We start from the raw sequence: 21410 nt of genomic DNA, 5'->3' as shown, positions 1-21410 counted from the left end.
ATCGCAACTATGGAGTCAGAACGTCTAACCAAACAGCTACCAAACAGGGCGGGAAGAATATTTTTTACACCAATGAGCACTAGAATTGGACCATCTCGGAGTGACCAATCAATTGGGACATGTGGGGGTCCTTATTTTACGATCTTGTTTAATTTCATGCATGAATAAATAGTTTGTAAATATACCATCTCACGTGACCAAAGATACAAAATTGTGGGATTTTTCTCGTAAATTCACATTTTGAAATGTCTAAAATGTTAGTATTATGTGTGCTTTGTACAATGTTGTGTCAGGCATTAGCTTGAACCTCTATTAATTTGAAAACAGAAAACGTTTTGTTAAAACAAAGATTATCTATTATACTGAGAAGATAGTCGAGTGACCGCTCTAACAGTGGAAATACATGTCCTCCAAGATGGAAGGCAGGCGAGATCAGGTGGGACCATTCTAGCCAATGAGAGGGCAGATACGCCTGACACACCAATACGTCGTTTTTCTCAAAGTTGCAGGAATGCCACGTGCATCCACTTATAGTAGTACATCTGTAACAGCATGAATATTAAACGTTATTAGTCAAATAAGCCTCAAGTAATTCGACACTATCATAGATCTAAATACAAAATGGGTTTACCTCACATGGACAGATTTTGGGTGGAGTAAATACTCTCGCTTCGCTTCTTCCTCTCTTGTTTACCATACATTTTTTCTCAGGTGGTATCGGTTAGGGGGAAATTAATGTGCAAATGTATTTCATAATGCTGGAGTAAGACTATATATTACCATACTACTCACATCAGGTTTAAGTTCATTTTGTAACCAGGTAGAAGTCAGACTAGCTAGCTAACTGTTAGTTGACACTAACTTGCTTATTATTGACACATAACTACATTTGGATTTTATTTTGGTGACTTGATTATTTCATGTACATCTACTATGGTCTTGGAGGTAGAGAGTTTATTCGGGGTGTACATGCTGTATTGCACCAATCCCAAATTCAAGGGTCGTATCTACATTGGTTTCACTGTGAATCCGGAGCGTCGTATAGGACAGCACAACGCCGGGCGACACCGAGGTGGAGCCAAGAGGACCAGTGGAAGGGGACCTTGGTAACTAACAGAACTAATGTAAAATAATATGTTGCCATTTCTACAGTCTTTGGGAGACCTTGTGCATCATGTGGATTTTGTCTTTGTACCGTCTACAGGGAGATGGTTCTCATCATTCATGGCTTCCCCTCTGACATAGCTGCTTTGAGGGTAAGTCAGTAGGAACTGCTATCTTTAGCCTGATAGGCTGATCACACCGCTCGCGTCGCGAAATTTAGAAATCGATGTTATTCAATTAATGCGCCAACGAGTATCTGCGTTGCCAATGGCTAAAATAGAAGTAATTCCTATTTCTGACGCAGATCGTGCTGCAAGTCCTGCCTCTCCCATCTCCTCATTGGTTTACGCTTCGAACACACCGACTGTGTCTTTGCGTTTTGATACACCAGAAGTACATTAATTTCCACTGGAACTCTGCGCTTGCCTTGCAGCATTGTGTTGCAGTGCGTTCTGTGTGGTGCATATTGGATTTTTTCGAATGCATCAAATTGAATGCATTGAATTGACAGAAAGTAGCAAATGTGAATGTTGAATTTTTATTGCACACATATCAAGTAAAAAAAATGTGGGATAACATAATTAAAACAGTTTGGCTGTAGACTTTCTTTACATTTTTTTTTTTATAAATGTATTTGCCAAGTATATTATTTATTCGATGACATCCACAAATTAATTGTGAGAGAGCCTATCGTATAATTTCCCTCCAAAATTCAGTTTTTGAGCGAAATGCAATAATAAATAGTCAAGATAGCAGAGTAGGCTCTTTCAACATGGAGGAAGGTGGTCTTGATCGTGCTGTTGGACCGGGACCAGCCCCGCTGAAAGCGCCGTTCTGTGTGGGTCCAGAGATGGTTAAAGTCCCGAAAGCAAGTAGGGGAGTACCACCGTCTCATTCAAGAGCTTCAATTGTTTGGAAGAGGAATTCCGAAGTTACTTTCGTCTGGACCAAAGCCAGTTCGATCACCTGCTCCAGATGGTCGGAGCCAGGATCGCTCAAATGAATACCAACTACCGGGAGCCCATCAGCCCAGATGAACGCCTGGCGATTTGTCTCTGGTAAGCTAAATTCTAGTACATTTTTTAAAGCCTTTGATAGCATAATTGATTGATATTTGATATATTGCTTTTATGTGCAAGCTAAAGGGCTCTCTAGTTAATAGTCCCTATTTGACATCAGATGTATTTTTACAGAATGTCCATTAGGGCTATAACTTTTCCCAAAGTTGGTTTATAATCCTTTTTTAATTATGCAATGTTACCAAATGAAAAGAAAGTTGGGGTGCCTTCTGCTCTGATGAAGGTAGGCTAGTCTTCTCCAGGACCCATTGTTGTTCAAGACAGTTAGTCATTCATTAAGTTCTTATTGGACTTGCATTCACTCTTAGAGAAAGGTTCTAAAAGTGTCCTTCTGCTTTCCCCATAGGTTAACACTTTTTGATTCCTGGTATAACCCTTTGGGGAAAAGGTTATACATGGAACCAAAAAGGGTACTACCTGGAACCAAAAAGGGTTTTCCTATGGGGACACCCGGAGAACCCTTTTAAGTAGATGGTACCATTCTTTCTAAGGGTAGAGTTGGCCTGGGCTACAGTTTATTGATATAGTCATAGACTGAATTGTACTGTTTCAAGGCATTGTTAATGATGGTTGATGAGTATTACAATATAATTAGTAGAGTATAATAAACAGTAATGAGTAACAGTACTCAATATGAGTAGATAAAATATGTGGGTGGAATTCAAGTTACACACACTGTTGATAATTATTTTGAATTATATTTTAGATTCTTGGCAACGGGACTCCTACAGGACCATCAGGTTCAGCTTCCGAGTTGGACGGTCCACGGTGGCAGGCATTGTCCCCGCTGTGGCACAAGCCATTTGGGACTGTCTGGTTGGTGGATACATGTCTCTCCCCAAGGAGGAAGATTTGAGGGGTATCGCTGCCGAGTTCCTGGAGAGGTGCTATTTTCCCCAACTGTCTTGGCTCCATTGCCGGGAAACATGTAGTAATCCAGGCTCCACCGTGCTCAGGTTCACAATTCTACAACTGCAAGGGTACATATTCAGTTGTACTCTTGGCTGTAGTAGATACCATTTGCGGTTTTCGTGTTGTCAATGTTGGTGCTTACGGCAAGTGAAGTGATGGCGGGACCCTCCGGGACTCTGCCTTCGGCCAGGCTTTTCAGGATGGCACCCTGGAGAGTCCACCACCTGCATCACTCCCTGGGGCAGAAGACCTGGGACCTGTTCCCCACGTCTTCGTCGGCAACGAAGCCTTCCCTTTGCGACCCAACCTCATGAGGCCCTACGCTGGACTCCAGCTGCCATTGCCCAAAGCCTGTAAGGATCTTTAACAAACGACTGTCCAAGGCAAGGTTAGTTGTTGAATGCCTTTGTGATTCTGGCAGCCCGGTGGAGAATGTATCGGAGAGTGCTTGGTCTCAGTCCCTCAAATGTTGATGCCTGTGTGAAGGCCACGTGTTCTCCACAACTACCTGCGGAGGTCTTTTCCAGGAGCCGCTCTGGATGAAGATGTGCACGCCAAATGGTTACCTACCTGATGTCACCAGGGCAGATGCCAACAACACCCCCAGACAGGCACTCCAGGTGAGGGAGAAACTGACCACCTACTTCTCATCGCCAGCAGGTGAAGTTCCATGGCAGTATGCCGTGGAGTGAAACAGCTCTTTTAAGAGCCCCCTAACACAAAGGTTATTTTAAGAACCATCCACCGTTGTCCATAAAATTGCATTTTTCCCACATATTACTTTATGTATCATTTCCTCTCTTCATTTGGAAGTTATATTTAAGTGAAATTTGGGAGTAAAATCACACCTTAACCCCTTCCCTCTCCCATTAACGGCAGTATTATACACACCTGGCATGGTACATCAGGTGAGCGGGAGCACTAATTAAGGTTATACGACATGATAACAAAGGGAAAGGGTACCCTAGGGTCCATACAAATAGTACCATTTACAACCATGTTCACTGGTCTGACAAAATACAGGTGGGGAAAAAACTAATTAGGAAGAGAATGTGTTTTTACTTTCATGTCTTAGATCTGCAAATGTGTAGGGAAGAAATAAGCAGACTAAGTCTAAATGAGATATTAATAAACTGAAACTGACTATGAAAACATAATTTAATAAGTATTCAAGTACAGGAAAGAACATGACAGGTATGTATGTTTTTTTTAACTATTGAAAGAGGTGTGTACGTGCTTGTAAAAATGAAAAATAAATGAATGTATAGGCTGTAATCTGTAAGGGAACAACAAGAGCATGTATTTTTGGCACAACTGCAGACAGATACAGGCACTACTCATAAAGCCTAGACATAGTAGGGGAACTTCAGACATGGCCATAAAGAGAAGAGAGGGCAGGGCACTGGAGAGCTGAGGTACAGAGAGGACTGGAGGAGAGGTGTGTGTGTGTGTGTGTGTGTCTCTGAAAAAAAGAAAATAATATTTAGCCATAACACAGCTAAACAAACAAATGGCCCCTGGATGTCATGGACCAGTCGATGGAACTTAACTTCACAAAAAGTTTCAACACCCTGGTTTTCAAGTGGTTTTAAATTAAATAAATATATTCACCTTTAGTCTTGTAAGAGACCAACAAGAGCATCTGTGAATTCTCCAGTGTATGAGTTTCAATTCTGTCAATTCAGAAATCTAATAATGAATGCTATCCTAAGACTTTATAAACAAATTACTTTATGAATTGACTGAATTTAAACGGAACTGCCGTGTGTGAAAAGAAAGATACAATGAGGGAGGTCAAAACAACAACCAGACAACTCCTCTTCCTGTCCTTCCTGTGAGCTGGTTGGCTAAATTGACTCCATTTATGGAAGGGAAGAGAAAAACAACACATACAAGCTTAACATAAATCTCACCTTTTATGGTGTTATATTATGTTAACTAAATACTGCTTGTGTAGTTAGTGGTGTAAATATTGGAACAGGGTGGTAAAAGTTGGTAATACTTGCTGTTTACTCGTGGAATTTGTATTTCAGATCAAAAGATGAATATGACAGGCAAATATTTAGACAGCAAACTGTTTTAGGATATTTTCTAACCCAGAAACAACAGCTATACATTTGCCTCATATTAATACTTTGATCTGAAATACCAATTAGCCTACATGAGTATACTGTAAAAATGACCTACTTTACTTCACTGTCACAACACTTATGACACTACTTGTGATGTGGAGGAAAAAGAAACGGATCACTGAACTCGACTTCGAAAAGCAGCTGATACATTTTAACCTTGACTGTTGCTTTTCTTTGCTGGCAGCCTCTTCGGTGTTGGCACCAGGCTCATGGCAAAGAGGGTCTCTTCATCCTCCTTCCTGTGAGCATCAGGTTGGGCTGCATCCCTCTCGACGGCTTGGAGGAGCCTCTGCTGAAATGAGTTGAGTGGATCTGGCGATGGTTGCCCTTGTAGATGACATTGAGGGTCTTGATGCACCGGTGGCGACAACACTTGTGGATGACGTAGTAGGTCTGGCTGTAAAATTGTCACTCGTTGCCCGAGGCACAATAAATGGATCCAGAAAATAAAGAATGTGGCAGAAGCGCCAAGGCTGCTGGCCTGAAGCTGCTGACCCAGACCTCTTCTTCTCTTTCGCTACCCTTCTCTCTCTGATACCTGTCCCTGAGTCCTCTCCACTTCCTCCTACAGTCTTCTTAAGATAGACATGAACATGATAAGCCAAACCATTACCTAGCATAATTATAGTTATTAGATAGCTATCATGGACATGTCACCTACTGTACACACAGACACACACATGGTTATCTGACCAAATTATTAGTGGTACAGTACTATACCATTTCTATTACTATTTATCTGACATTCAAACTCATTCAAACATGATTATTTGGGAAAGTTATCAGGGATAGTAATTAGCATCATTTAATGACTTTCACACACACACCTCATTGGCTAGGTTAGCAAGCTAGCTAATGTTAAAAATCTGTCGTTATGCCCCTGAACAAGGCAGTTAACCCACTGTTCCTAGGCTGTCATTGAAAATAAGAATATGTTCTTAACTGACTTGCCTAGTTAAATAAAGGTAAAAAAAATAGCCACATCTAACACTTTGCTCACTACTAAACTGACCTGGCAATCCTACTCTCGTGGACACTTGTCTCCAAGCAGCGTTCTTTGTGTTTATGTCCCTGTAGCTGTCAGCAGTTGTGTCAAAAAGACACTGTTTTGAGGAAACTGCGAAAATGATTCTCCTCCATGTGTCCAACCGCATGCGACCATCTGCAAAAGATACCTGCATCAGTATAGTTACTTAGCTGCACAAAATGTTATGCAGTAGTGATGCAATTACGCAGTCGGTGTGTTCGAAGCATTACAGAATCAGGTACCCATGTGCCATCTCCTCATTGGTTATACCCACGTGGGTGACTGAAAGACAAACAAGGTCAGTGGCGGTAATGAACCTAATTTATGAAAGTTGCAAATCATAGTATAAAGTCAAGAGAGGAAAAGGCCTGGAAGGAAGAGAGATGACTAGAAACGATTCAGTTTACCGTTTTATGTGTGGATTAATTGGCGAAGTTGAGGACCTTGTGTATTTCAGGTAAAATAACAACTCCATGTTTATATCCCAGGACAAATTAGTTAGCAAGTGCAAGCTACTAGCTAAATTGCCATAAATGTTTAATGCTTTTCGACCTGTCCACAAAATAATATAATTCAGAGTTTGTTTTGATATTTTAACCTGTGTGTCGTGATCACGTTTGGTGTGGGGGTGACAAAATACATTTATGCACGATGGCGCACGCGCGCAGCCGGTTTGGGTTCTGTGTAACTTTCAATTCAACAACCTTAGTTACACCCCATACGTGTCACTTCCCCACCAGATTGACATTTCAAGACCTAACCTCTGTCTTCTCCTTCCTTCCATCAATAGTTTGAATGGGCATGGCAGAACCCCCACTCCTCCCGACGCCTGTCCCATGTCACCCGGCGCTCAAAGAAGGAATCCAGCCTGCAGTTCCACTGGCGTGTGGTGTCCAACATGTTGCGGGTGATGCCGTGGAGCCGCCTGCCCCTCACCACCCGCTGGCTCAAGCAGGAGTACAGGATGGACTTTGAGCCTGGCCTTCAGCCGCCGCTGCACGTCCCTTTGGCCTTCGGCAGCATCAGGGCCAGGAAACAGAAACCGAAGGATGTGGAAGAGGAACAAGAGGAGAAGGGTGCAGATATATGCCTCCTTTGTCAGGGGACTGTTAAGGTAAAGCTCATGGCGCTTTATAGTAAAGCTGTAGTGGCCACCAATCCTGGTCCTGGAGAGCATTGAAGACGCAGGGTTTTGTTCCAAACCTGCATTGAAATATCTAATTTAGCTAGTTGACTGCTCATGTGGACCTTGATTAATTTAATCCTTTCAGTCTGCAGATAAGATGACCTGCTTCCATCCCTTATGTCACATGACCAGTCACCTGATTTGCTTAGCCAAACACTTTCTGACGGGTGAGGCCGCACATCTCCTTCCTGTGGAGGGGGAGTGTCCTGGTTGCCGTCACTCAGTACTGTGGGGGAGTCTGATTCGCCACAAGAATGGCTGTTACGGAGATCTGGAGAAGAACACATCCTCATCCCAAGTAAGTGGCGATTCAAATGTAGGAATAATGATTGTCAGTGTTTTGTATTTTACTTATTAATTGCCTCAATAACTAACAGTAAAAATATTAGGATGAAGGCCCAAGGCATCTGTGATACTTCTGTTAAATGACTTGTAATAATGCATCTGTGCTGTTCCACAGAACCATTGGACAGATGAACTGCAGTTCTAATCTGAATGTGATCAGTCAGAACCTTCGTAATATGAACTTTGAACTGCTACCGAGTCACCATGACTGTACAGAGAAAAGACTGCGAAGATAGGATGAAATACAGTAGATCAATGACTAGCAAGTTACTCTTTAATGGACCTGCAACAGCAAAGCTGTTGATCCCATCAGAAGATTTAATGTATGCACAAAAATCATGCTAATCTGGTGTGAAAAAATGTTTTTAATGCAGCATCTGAACCCTTTTTAGATTGTATCTGTTAACTGAAAAACAATCATGAATAAGGCCGTTTTAAATGTGTGTAAAACCTATGTATTGTATGTACAACCAATAAAACATAGATGCTTTGTTTTGGAGCCAAGGAAAGCACATGTTTTTGACCCTGAGGAAGTGTTTATTTCAATATGATGTACCCACAAAGTTTCACTCCTTAAACCCATCACTAAAATAGCACCTGAGACCATACAGATCTAAACAGACATACTCTATCATCAGAAGACAACAAAATAACCAAACTTTATCATAAAAAAGGCAACCATATAACATATAAACATCAAGTGTTTGTGCAAGACAGAAAAAATAGTGACAAATAGATTTGAAAAAAGTGCATGGCTAGATAGACCCATCAGTGTCTCTTCATGATGGCTTTAGGTTCCTTTCTATGTACTTCATCTCTTGTCACTGAGCAGGGCTAGTATATGCAGTGACCACAGGCTTTAAGAAAGAAAACAACATGATTAAACAACAATGAAAGCATTCTCAGATTAAGCATAGCAGCTAAACTGTAAATACATTGTGTATGTGATCAAATAGCTTCAGTGAAGTGTTCAAGAGCATGTGAGTATGGAACATGCATCTGGTCAAACCATTTGGCATGTGTTCAAATTCTCATGCTCTTAAAATGAACTCTTACCATGCTGGGTGCTGCAGGGGAGCAGAAGCGGAGCAGCTTGCAGCTGTAGATAGTCAGGGTGACAGAAATGCCGAGGAGAGTTGCGTGCACGAGGAACCACTCGACATAGAATGGATACACTGAATTCTGGGTCAGTGTGGGCGATAGCAGACACAGAAACAGAGTTTGAGGTATGAGTGAATGACACTACCATACTGTTGCTACATTTACTTTTCTAACCATCTTCAGCACAATTTGTATTGTTTTAATATTCATGTATTCCATCAACAACCTTTGACACATATAGATGTTCTGATTGCTACCAACTACTAAGTCTCTGTGCTGTACAAGACAATAGTTTCCCCAGAACTTCCCCAAATCTTTTCAGTGTGAGATTCAGCTGAAGTAGTTGATCTCAAACAGATACATTATATAGGTATTATATACAGTATACTGTATAGTCTGTGTTCTAACTATTTCTATGCGACTCACCATCAGCTTGTCGCAGGTGATGTGATGATGTGTGTTGTTGTAATCAGTGAAAAGCCAGCAGTCTGGCACTAAGTGGGTGTCAGACAGCTTTCCTCCTACGACGACCACGTTGAACATGGCCATAAGGCAGGTAGCCAGCTGTGTCCCCAGACATGCCTTCAGCTGAAAGGATGAGGAAAATAAGACATATGTTTTTGTCTTCCAGATATAAATGAACTCTGTTAGAAAAATCAGGTAATCTCAGTTAGAAAATATGATAATTTAGCCTGGTCACAGATCTGTTTGTACTCTCTTGCCAACTGACTGTAGGAGTAGGCAAAACAGCACAAACAGATCTGGGTTCCGACTATGATGACTCACTGTGGGAACATGAAGACTCTGTGCTGCTATGGCCACACTTCCCGCCACTATCGCCTACAGAGAGCACAGCACAGTTAGCTGAAAATCCCCCATTTCATGGCAAGATACAGCAAGGAAAAACAAGAACAAATCATAGGTTTCTTCACTTGTTCAATAATAGCATGAATTTATTTACCATAGTAATAAACCTAATAAGCGGCCAAGGACATGCATAGAGAAGTATCCTACTCACAGACAGGGAGCCTATCGCCCTGGTTACTTCTTCATTTCTCTGATCCAATCGGTTGGCTACACTGACATAAACTGAGTTGAGCACAAACACACCCAAAGTGATCTGAGAGACCTATGATGAGAGGAAATATCCACAAAGTTAATAAGATTCCTACAGAATAAATGCAGTAGGAAGAACAGTTTTATGCTTGCATTTTAACGTTATTAAATCAAGTTAAGTAATTGAGAACCAATTAACAATGGAATACAATATCAGTAGTTTAGAAAAATAGCCTTATTCTGTAGGGAATTGATGAGGATTTAGTTGTTTCTTAGATTTCGCCTTCCGCAAAAATAGACTCACACACCCCCAGTGCTTTGGGCTGGAACTCCTGGTAGGTCTTGCGGGTCGGAGTCTCAGTCTCAGCACCTGGAAAGTCGTGGTCCAGAAATGTAACATCGAAGAGGGAACCTCTCTCTTCATTCACGTCGCCGGCAGGTTGTGAATTGGCGGGTGAGTCAGCAATAACCCCAGTTTCAGCAACAACTTCGGCGGGATAGAGGATGGAAAACCATATGCCAATGTGGAAAACAGACCCCTAACTGTTTTAGCCTATACATAACCATAACTGTTCTAGGCAATAGGCCAAGGTAGGCATCCAGAATTGGACAAAAATAAACAAATTGATTTCTTATGGTTAGTTTACGTTTGTTTGGAAATTACATTTGTTGAACACATTATCCGGACATTTTGAAGGAATTATGCAGCCTAGTAGGTTGAATTAAAGTAAACAAATGCAATACGAAAAGAATTTACCTTCCATTTCCACAGAGTTGCTGCAAAGATATCCTACAGCCTATTTAATAAACAGCCTACGTTTTGTATTTGAACGTTGCACATAAAATGAGACGAGTAAACGCCCAGTAAAGTTTTATTTTCCATAATGTCTGCCCTCTAGTGAGAGAAATTTGATCCTACATTCCGAAGTTGTGGCATAGGCACATAGGCAAACCATTTTTCAGAAATTGTATTCCATAATCATACATCTTATTACTAAATCCCAGTATGTTTTGAGTCGCACATTAATCAATCAATCATATTGATTTATAACGCCCTTTTTACATCAGCCGATGTAAACAAGTGCTATACAGAAACAGCCTAAAACCCCAAACAGCAAGCAATTCAGATGGAGAAACAGTGACTAATTTGGACATTTGGAAATATAACAGAACATAAAAGTTAACTCAATACAATTTATTTTAAAAATAACACTTTTTAATTACAAAAAGAAACAATATTACTCTTAGCAATCAGAAATGACATATACTGTACAACCATATACAATATTTCAGTCAATGGGAAAAAATGGCCACCAGCTGCATTAAGTACTGTCCAGCGACGGTGGGTTTGTGTCCATAGGCGACGTTGTTGCCAGTGATGTCTGGTGAGGACCTGCCTTACAACAGGCCTACAAGCCCTAAGTCCAGCCTCTCTCAGCCTATTGCGGACAGTCTGAGCACTGCTGGAGGGATTGTGCGTTCCTGGTGTAACTCAGGCAGTTGTTGTTGCCATCCTGGTATCTGGTCAAATAGTTGATTTTAAACTATTAGAATATAGGCCAGTCAGCTCAGACACACCATAGGCCTAGTATTTGTGGGCCTGCAGTCGAAACTAAAACTTCGACCTGGTCGAGTCTGTTGTTTAAACTCCAACCAAACGTTTATTTTCCATGATTGCTCGTGTCTATTCTTTATGTTATATTTCTGTTGACACGGACCATTCTGGCAGCTTGGCAGCAACAGTAGACCACCTTGCAGCAGCCAGTGTGACAGAGATAGCAACGAGAGCAGCCTGTATCAGGACCTATGAGAAGCCCCTGACTGCAGCGTGCAGTTCGGGGCCGGGCTCAATGTGGTCGGAATCAAACATCGGGGCAGGGCTCAATGTGGGTGGAGTCAAATGCAAACCCTTCCCGTCTCCTTCAAGGTCACCCAAGTTGAGTTAAACGTCAAAGGTATCAACGTCAACGAAAGCAAATCTTAATCGAACCTACATGGATAAAAATATAAACCATGGAAGTAAGTGAGACTGTCATTATGCACTTTGTAATATTAATGTTATACCAGTGCAGTGGTATATTTATATATATATATATATATATATATATATATATATATATATATATATATTTTTTTTACCTTTATTTAACTAGGCAAGTCAGTTAAAGAACAAATTCTTATTTTCAATGACGGCCTAGGAACAGTGGGTTAACTGCCTGTTCAGGGGCAGAACGACAGATTTGTACTTTGTCAGCTCAGGGATTTGAACTTGCAACCTTCCGGTTACTAGGCTACCCTGCTGCACCCATTTGCACGTGAGCTAGCTAATTGCTCTTATTTGGACAAATTCGCCTACTTGAGCAGTAAGCCTAGGTTTAAATATACAGTTTCTGCAATCGATTAGATTGTTGATATTCTGTGTTTCTTCAATGTATGCCTTGTTGTGTTTGGCTGACTCTAAATTTGTATTGTTGATGCCATTCCCTTAGTTACACATAGCGAGTCTACACAGCCTACACATAGTATATACAATAATGAAATCACCTGGTTACAACATACATGGAGAGTCAAGAAAAGACATTACAACTTGTCTATATTGCAAACTGAAGTTAAATAAGAAAAACTTCAAAACACATTTCCGAAGAAAGCATACACATTGTTTTGAAATATTTTTTGCATGTGAGTGCATTGATGTGAGAAATGGTGTGTTTGCAGTCAAAAATAAATTTTCTGGACCAGCAACATCCATACATGTTGTGAAAAATACTTGGGCTAATTCAGTTCCAACTGTGTTCAAACCTGTTATGCACGCTGGAGTATAAAAAGCTGTTGAATTGTACTTTTTATTTACTTTCATATACACTGTGTTCACAGAAACATTGCTCGGATCTTGTCCCCTGGACCTTGGAGGACTTTTGGTGTGGATGATGTTCAGGTTAGATATTCATTTAAATTATTCCACTGAACTGTACCATTTGATTGTCATTCCTTTATTGAAAATTGTACCTTGTTCACACCACAGGGCCTACAAAGCAAGGTTTCTCAAACAACTGGGAGGAGTTTGTTTTGAAGGTAAGATGCTGGCTATTCAGTATATTATATTTTTTCTGTTATAACATTTTAAAAGCTATTACTATTTCTGTGCTTGCAGCATGCAAAGCACACTATTGTTATTGCTCATACGTTTTCTTGTCTATTATTCTTGACACTTTTTGGGACCTATTTCCTACCATTTTTACACTACATACACAATTCATACATCAAATTCTTCAAAGCTGGATGCTGATATGACATGCTGTGACTTCTTGGTGTCTTCTACATCCTGAAATATATTCCTAGAGGGGGGGTGGTATTATTATTATGATTTACTATTATCATTATTGTTATCATAACTATCTAACTGAACAACCTACTCTTTCTTAACTTACAGTACGCTCTGATAATCAGACGCCTCACAAGTCCTCAACTGGCAGCTTCATGAAATAGTAACCGCAAAACACCAGTCTCAACATCAACAGTGAAGATGCGAGTCCGGGATGCTGGCCTTCTAGGCAGAGTTGCAAAGAAAAAGCCATATCTCAGACTGGAGTTGCCTCTTCACTGTTGATGTTGAGACTGGTGTTATGTGGGTACTATTTAATGAAGCTTCCAGTTGAGGACTTGTGAGGCGTCTGTTTCTCAAACTAGACACTCTAATGTACTTGTCCTCTTGCTCAGTTGTGCACCGGGGCCTCCCACTCCTCTTTCTATTATGGTTGGAGCCAGTTTGCGGTGTTCTGTGAAGGGAGTAGTACACAGCGTTGTACGATATCTTCAATTTCTTGGCAATTTCTCACATGGAATAGCCATTTCTCAGAATAAGAATAGACTGAAGTTTCAGAAAAAGGTCCTTTGTTTCTGGCCATTTTGAGCCTGTAATCGAACCAACAAATGCTGACTCTCCAGATACTCAACTAGTCTAAAGAAGGCCAGTTTTGTTGCTTCTTTAATCAGGACAACAGTTTTCAGCTGTGCTAATATAATTGCAAATGGGTTTTCTAATGATCAATTAGCTAATCCAAGTTTATAATTTTAAAAGGCTAACACAACTTTCCATTGGAACACAGGAGTGATGGTTGCTGATAGTGGGCCTCTATACGACTATGTAGATATTCCTTTAAAAATCAGACGTTTCCAGCTACAATAGTCATTTACAACATTAACACTTCTACACTGTATTTCTGATCAATTTTATGTTATTTTATTGGACAAAAAATGTTTTTCTTTCAAAAACAAGGACATTTCTAAGTGACCCCAGTTGGGGTGTGGAAGCCCGACGAACCGGCAGGAGTGTGAGACCCTGGCGAGCCGGCTGAAGCATGGGAGCCTGACGATCCAGCTGAGGCAAAGCACCTGTCGATCCCGCTGTAGAGAGGGAGCCCGATGATCCGGTGGAGCGTGACGTGGAATGGGAAGCCACCGAGCCAACCGAGGCAAGGGAACCTCTCGAGCCAGCCAGGGCGTGGAAGCCCGACAGGCTAGCTTAGGCACCCCCGGTTCCATCGACGGCGGAATCCACCCCGAAGTCACCAACAAAACAAAAGACAAAAAACTCCTGGACCGGCCTGGCGAACAAGAACTGACGATCCGGCTGAAGCCCGACGTGGGATGGGCGCCATCCGAGCCACCCGGGGCAAGGAAACCTCTCGAGCCAGCTAGGGCGTGGAAGCCCGACGAGTTGGCTAGGCACCCGTGGTTCCATCGGCGGTGACCCAGAGCTGTCCACTTAGGAAGCAACACTGATTCACAATAAATTTCACATACTGTTGTGCAAATGGAATACAACAGGTGGAAATTATAGGCAATTAGCAAGACACCCTCAATAAAGGAGTGGTTCTGCAGGTGGTGACCACAGACCACTTCTCAGTTCCTATGCTTCCTGGCTAAGCCCTGCAAAATGACCTCCAGCACGCCACAAATGTGCATGTGTCTGCTCAAACGGTCAGAAACAGACTCCATGAGGGTGGTATGAGGGCCCGACGTCCACGGGTGGGGGTTGTGCTTACAGCCCAACACCGTGCAGGACGTTTGGCATTTGCCAGAGAACACCAAGATTGGCAAGACTTCCGGTTCCGGGTTGGAGCGAGCGGTCGCATCTACACTTCGGTCCGCAGGTAGTATAACTTTTCATTACATTTCACTATAGTACAACGGTTTGATTTGTCTAATCTTAGCAATTTCTTCTTAGCTAGCTACATAGCCGTCTTTGTATCAAAGATAATTGCGTAATTATCGTATTTCGTCGTTCTAACGTAGTCTACACTGCTATCTGCCCAGCAGCTAGCTAACGTCCACTAGCACTGTAGAAACTATTACACTCAACGACTCGATTAGTGTAGTGTTAGCTAGCTACATAGTGTCTTTGCTGTCTTCGTATCCAAGGTAATTGTGTAGTTTAGAGTGTGTAGACTTAGAGTGATTATCTTAATTTACCGAGGTTAGCTAGCCAGCTACTTGTCGTCCTTAACGTAGGAGTTACTGCTAGCTAGCTAGCCAACAGCTAGCCAACGTCTTCCGATTTGAACTTCAACAACCCGGTCAACATTCCGCCTCGCTCCACAGGTAGTATCACATTTTCATTTCACTTCATTACAGTACAACGGTTTGATTTGTTTGATCGTAGCTAGCTAGCTACATAGCCGTCTTTGTATCTAAGACAATTGTGTAGTCTGGAGCGATTTTCTAGGTTAGCTAGCCAGCTATTGTCGTTCTTTTAACGTAACGTTACGTAATCAACACTGCTAGCTAGCCAGCTAGCCCCGAATAGCAGCACTGTAGAAACTATTACACTCGAAACGACTTGATTAGTGTAGTGTCAACAACGTAGCCACTGCCAGCTAGCCTACTCCAGCAGTACTGTATCATTTCAATCATTTTAGTCAATAAGATTCTTGCTACGTAAGCTTAACGTTCTGAACATTCGATAAGTGTAGTCCACTTGTCATTCCAATCTCCTTTGCATTAGCGTAGCCTCTTCTGTAGCCTGTCAACTATGTGTCTATCTATCCCTGTTCTCTCCTCTCTGCACAGACCATACAAACGCTCCACACCGCGTGGCCGCGGCCACCCTAATCTGGTGGTCCCAGCGCGCACGACCCACGTGGAGTTCCAGGTCTCCGGTAGCCTCTGGAACTGCCGATCTGCGGCCAACAAGGCAGAGTTCATCTCAGCCTATGCCTCCCTCCAGTCCCTCGACTTCTTGGCACTGACGGAAACATGGATCACCACAGACAACACTGCTACTCCTACTGCTCTCTCTTCGTCCGCCCACGTGTTCTCGCACACCCCGAGAGCTTCTGGTCAGCGGGGTGGTGGCACCGGAATCCTCATCTCTCCCAAGTGGTCATTCTCTCTTTCTCCCCTTACCCATCTGTCTATCGCCTCCTTTGAATTCCATGCTGTCACAGTTACCAGCCCTTTCAAGCTTAACATCCTTATCATTTATCGCCCTCCAGGTTCCCTCGGAGAGTTCATCAATGAGCTTGATGCCTTGATAAGCTCCTTTCCTGAGGACGGCTCACCTCTCACAGTCCTGGGCGACTTTAACCTCCCCACGTCTACCTTTGACTCATTCCTCTCTGCCTCCTTCTTTCCACTCCTCTCCTCTTTTGACCTCACCCTCTCACCTTCCCCCCCTACTCACAAGGCAGGCAATATGCTCGATCTCATCTTTACTAGATGCTGTTCTTCCACTAACCTCATTGCAACTCCCCTCCAAGTCTCCGACCACTACCTTGTATCCTTTTCCCTCTCGCTCTCATCCAACACTTCCCACACTGCCCCTACTCGGATGGTATCGCGCCGTCCCAACCTTCGCTCTCTCTCCCCCGCTACTCTCTCCTCTTCCATCCTATCATCTCTTCCCTCTGCTCATACCTTCTCCAACCTATCTCCCTATTCTGCCTCCTCAACCCTCCTCTCTTCCCTTTCTGCATCCTTTGACTCTCTATGTCCCCTATCCTCCAGGCCGGCTCGGTCCTCCCCTCCTGCTCCGTGGCTCGACGTCTCATTGCGAGCTCACAGAACAGTGCTCCGGGCAGCCGATGGAGGAAAACTGGACCTGGCATCCTTTCACTCCCTCCTCTCTACATTTTCCTCCTCTGTCTCTGCTGCTAAAGCCACTTTCTTCCACTCTAAATTCCAAGCATCTGCCTCTAACCCTAGGAAGCTCTTTGCCACCTTCTCCTCCCTCCTGAATCCTCCTCCCCCTCCCCCCTCCTCCTCCCTCTCTGCAGATGACTTCGTCAACCATTTTGAAAAGGTCGACGACATCCAATCCTCGTTTGCTAAGTCAAACGACACCGCTGGTTCTGATCACACTGCCCTACCCTGTGCTCTGACCTCTTTCTCCCCTCTCTCTCCAGATGAAATCTCGCTTCTTGTGACGGCCGGCCGCCCAACAACCTGCCCGCTTGACCCTATCCCCTCCTCTCTTCTCCAGACCATTTCCGGAGACCTTCTCCCTTACCTCACCTCGCTCATCAACTCATCCCTGACCGCTGGCTACGTCCCTTCCGTCTTCAACAACTACAGACCAGTATCCCTTCTTTCTTTTCTCTCCAAAACTCTTGAACGTGCCATCCTTGGCCAGCTCTCCCGCTATCTCTCTCAGAATGACCTTCTTGATCCAAATCAGTCAGGTTTCAAGACTAGTCATTCAACTGAGACTGCTCTTCTCTGTATCACGGAGGCGCTCCGCACTGCTAAAGCTAACTCTCTCTCCTCTGCTCTCATCCTTCTAGACCTATCGGCTGCCTTCGACACTGTGAACCATCAGATCCTCCTCTCCACCCTCTCCGAGTTGGGCATCTCCGGTGCGGCCCACGCTTGGATTGCGTCCTACCTGACAGGTCGCTCCTACCAGGTGGCGTGGCGAGAATCTGTCTCCTCGCCACGCGCTCTCACCACTGGTGTCCCCCAGGGCTCTGTTCTAGGCCCTCTCCTATTCTCGCTATACACCAAGTCACTTGGCTCTTTCATAACCTCACATGGTCTCTCCTATCATTGCTATGCAGACGACACACAATTAATCTTCTCCTTTCCCCCTTCTGATGACCAGGTTGCGAATCGCATCTCTGCATGTCTGGCAGACATATCAGTGTGGATGACGGATCACCACCTCAAGCTGAACCTCGGCAAGACGGAGCTGCTCTTCCTCCCGGGGAAGGACTGCCCGTTCCATGATCTCGCCATCACGGTTGACAACTCCATTGTGTCCTCCTCCCAGAGCGCTAAGAACCTTGGCGTGATCCTGGACAACACCCTGTCGTTCTCAACTAACATCAAGGCGGTGGCCCGTTCCTGTAGGTTCATGCACTACAACATCCGCAGAGTACGACCCTGCCTCACACAGGAAGCGGCGCAGGTCCTAATCCAGGCACTTGTCATCTCCCGTCTGGATTACTGCAACTCGCTGTTGGCTGGGCTCCCTGCCTGTGCCATTAAACCCCTACAACTCATCCAGAACGCCGCAGCCCGTCTGGTGTTCAACCTTCCCAAGTTCTCTCACGTCACCCCGCTCCTCCGCTCTCTCCACTGGCTTCCAGTTGAAGCTCCCGCTACAAGACCATGGTGCTTGCCTACGGAGCTGTGAGGGGAACGGCACCGCAGTACCTCCAGGCTCTGATCAGGCCCTACACCCAAACAAGGGCACTGCGTTCATCCACCTCTGGCCTGCTCGCCTCCCTACCACTGAGGAAGTACAGTTCCCGCTCAGCCCAGTCAAAACTGTTCGCTGCTCTGGCCCCCAATGGTGGAACAAACTCCCTCACGACGCCAGGACAGCGGAGTCAATCACCACCTTCCGGAGACACCTGAAACCCCACCTCTTCAAGGAATACCTAGGATAGGATAAGGCAATCCTTCTCACCCCCCCCCTTAAATGATTTAGATGCACTATTGTAAAGTGGCTGTTCCACTGATGTCAGAAGGTGAATTCACCAATTTGTAAGTCGCTCTGGATAAGAGCGTCTGCTAAATGACTTAAATGTAAATGTAATGTAAATGCAAATTCGCCACTGGCGCCCTGTGCTCTTCACAGATGAAAGCAGGTTCACACTGAGCACATGTGACAGACATGAGTCTGGAGACGCCGTGGAGAACGTTCTGCTGCCTGCAACATCCTCCAGCATGACCGGTTTGGCGGTGGGTCAGTCATGGTGTGGGGTGGCATTTCTTTGGGGGGCCGCACAGCCCTCCATGTGCTCGCCAGAGGTAGCCTGACTGCCATTAGGTACCGAGATGAGATCCTCAGACCCCTTGTGAGACCATATGCTGGTGCGGTTGGCCCTGGGTTCCTCCTAATGCAAGACCATGCTAGACCTCATGTGGCTGGAGTGTGTCAGCAGTTCCTGCAAGAGGAATGCATTGATGCTATGGACTGGTCCGCCCGTTCCCCAGACCTGAATCCAATTGAGCACATCTGGGACATCATGTCTCGCTCCATCCACCAACGCCACGTTGCATCACAGACTGTCCAGGAGTTGGCGGATGCTATAGTCCAGGTCTGGGAGGAGATCCCTCAGGAGACCATCCACCACCTCATCAGGAGCATGCCCAGGCATTGTAGGGAGGTCATACAGGCACGTGGAGGCCACACACACTACTGGACCTCATTTTGACTTGTTTTAAGGACATTACATCAAAGTTGGTGCAGCCTGTAATGTGGTTTTCCACTTTAGTTTTGTGTGACTCCAAATTCAGACCTCCATGGGTTGATACATTTGATTTGCATTGATATTTTTTGTGTGATTTTGTTGTTCAGCACATTCAACTATGTAAAGAAAAAATAAGAAAATTTCATTCATTCAGATCTAGGATGTGTTATTTTAGTGTTCCCTTTATTGTTTTGAGCAGTGTATATAACGGACATGGAACGAGACAGGAACAGCGTCAGCAAACTAATACAAAGACGACAACTAATTAACGCAGCAACGGGGAACAGAGCAAGGGAACTGACAAATATAGGGGAGGAAATAATCATGTGATGAATGAGTTCAGGTGAGTCCAATATCACTGAAGCGCGTGACAAGGGAAGGCAGGTGTGCGTTTTGCAGGGCTCCCTGGAGTCCTCAAGCTCCAGGGGAGGGAAAAGCGGGAGCAGACGTGACAGGCCCTAGAACATGGGTCTCCAACCGTGTTCCTGGAAAGCTACCCCCTGTAGCTGTCACTCCAACTGTAACTAACCTGATTCAGCTTGTAAACCAGTTAACTGATAGAATCAGGTGCGCTCGATTAGGGTTGGAGTGAAATTCTACAGGACAGTAGCTCTCCAGGAACAGGGCTGAAAGAGCCCTGCCCAAGAAATTTTCAAAGACTCTATCCAACCAAGTCATAGAGTGTTTTCTCAGCTACCGCACTGCAAGAGGTACCGGAGTGCCAAGTCTGTGAACAAAAGTTACCTGAACAGCTTCTACCCCCAAGCCATAAGACTGCTGAACAGTTAACCAAATGGCTACCCGGACAATTTATATTGACCCGATTTGATATTTATTTATCTTAATTGTTTTGCACGAACTCCCTTGCACTGGGTCTATGCACACTCAATAGACTCTACCCACACATTCACGCATACTACAATGACACACTACATACGCTCACACACACACATGCATATTGACGCCACACACATTCACATACACTGCTGCCACTCTGTTTATTATATATCCTGATTGCTTAGTCACTTTTACCCCTACCCACATGATCATACTGTATTACCACAATTACCTCGTACCCCTGCACATTGACTCGGTACTGGTACTCATTGTATATAGTCTCGTTATTGTTTTTATTGTGTTACTATTTCCTTTTTTATTTAGCAAATATTTGTCTTACTTTTTAAATCTGCACTGTTGGTAATGGGCTCATAACTAAACATTTCATGGTAAAGTCTACACCTGTTGTATTTGGCGCATGTGACCAATACAATTCTATTTGATTTTAATGATTGCTTTTGGGGTTTCCTGCCAGACATTGAATATCTTGTTTTGAAAGATGTACTTTGTACTTTGTTGAAGCACCTTTGGCGATTACAGCCTCAAATCTTCTTGGGTATGACGCTACAAGCTTGGCACACCTTTATTTGGGGAGTTTCTCCCATTCTTCTCTGCAGATCCTCTCAAGCTGTCAGGTTGGATGGGGAGCATCGCTGCACAGCTATTTTCAGGTCTCTCCAGAGATGTTCGATCAGGTTCAAGTCCGGGCTCTGGCTGCGCCACTCAAGGACATTCAGAGACTTGTCCCGAAGCCATTCCTGCATTGTCTTGGCTGTGTGCTTAGGGTTGTTGTCCTGTTGGAAGGTGAACCACCCCAGTCTGAGGTGCTGAGCGCTCAGGAGCAGGTTTTCATCAAGGATCCCTCTGTACTTTGCTCCATTCATCTTTTCCTCAATCCTGTCTAGTCTCCCAGTCCCTGCCACTGAAAAACATCTC

The 21410-nt window shown here is 44.0% G+C and overlaps 2 protein-coding genes and 1 long non-coding RNA gene across 3 annotated transcripts; 2 read left to right on the top strand and 1 right to left on the bottom strand.

The window, feature by feature from the left end:
* The first annotated feature begins 570 nt into the window (after positions 1–570).
* slx1b (SLX1 homolog B, structure-specific endonuclease subunit) lies at positions 571–8297 on the top strand. The gene is made up of 5 exons (XM_064931923.1): positions 571–1106; positions 1205–1256; positions 7045–7368; positions 7526–7738; positions 7901–8297. The coding sequence occupies exons 1-5, from the start codon at positions 934–936 to the stop codon at positions 7928–7930; spliced, it is 792 nt and encodes a 263-aa protein (XP_064787995.1). The 5' UTR covers positions 571–933; the 3' UTR covers positions 7931–8297.
* An 8-nt stretch (positions 8298–8305) lies between these two features.
* LOC135510751 (uncharacterized) lies at positions 8306–11986 on the bottom strand. Its single transcript, XM_064931924.1, has 7 exons — positions 10700–11986; positions 10251–10429; positions 9905–10015; positions 9673–9726; positions 9313–9474; positions 8842–8967; positions 8306–8642 (listed from the first exon to the last, which is right to left on the bottom strand). The coding sequence occupies exons 1-7, from the start codon at positions 10704–10706 to the stop codon at positions 8607–8609; spliced, it is 675 nt and encodes a 224-aa protein (XP_064787996.1). The 5' UTR covers positions 10707–11986; the 3' UTR covers positions 8306–8606.
* Positions 11887–14302, top strand: LOC135510752 (uncharacterized). The gene is made up of 4 exons (XR_010451150.1): positions 11887–11961; positions 12817–12877; positions 12965–13014; positions 14219–14302. It is a non-coding gene; the product is annotated as an uncharacterized LOC135510752 (long non-coding RNA).
* Positions 14303–21410: the final 7108 nt, after the last annotated feature.

Source organism: Oncorhynchus masou, chromosome 23 (assembly GCF_036934945.1).
Source record: "Oncorhynchus masou masou isolate Uvic2021 chromosome 23, UVic_Omas_1.1, whole genome shotgun sequence".
Lineage (NCBI taxonomy): Eukaryota > Metazoa > Chordata > Actinopteri > Salmoniformes > Salmonidae > Oncorhynchus > Oncorhynchus masou.
This window is presented reverse-complemented; position numbering and strand designations above follow the sequence as displayed.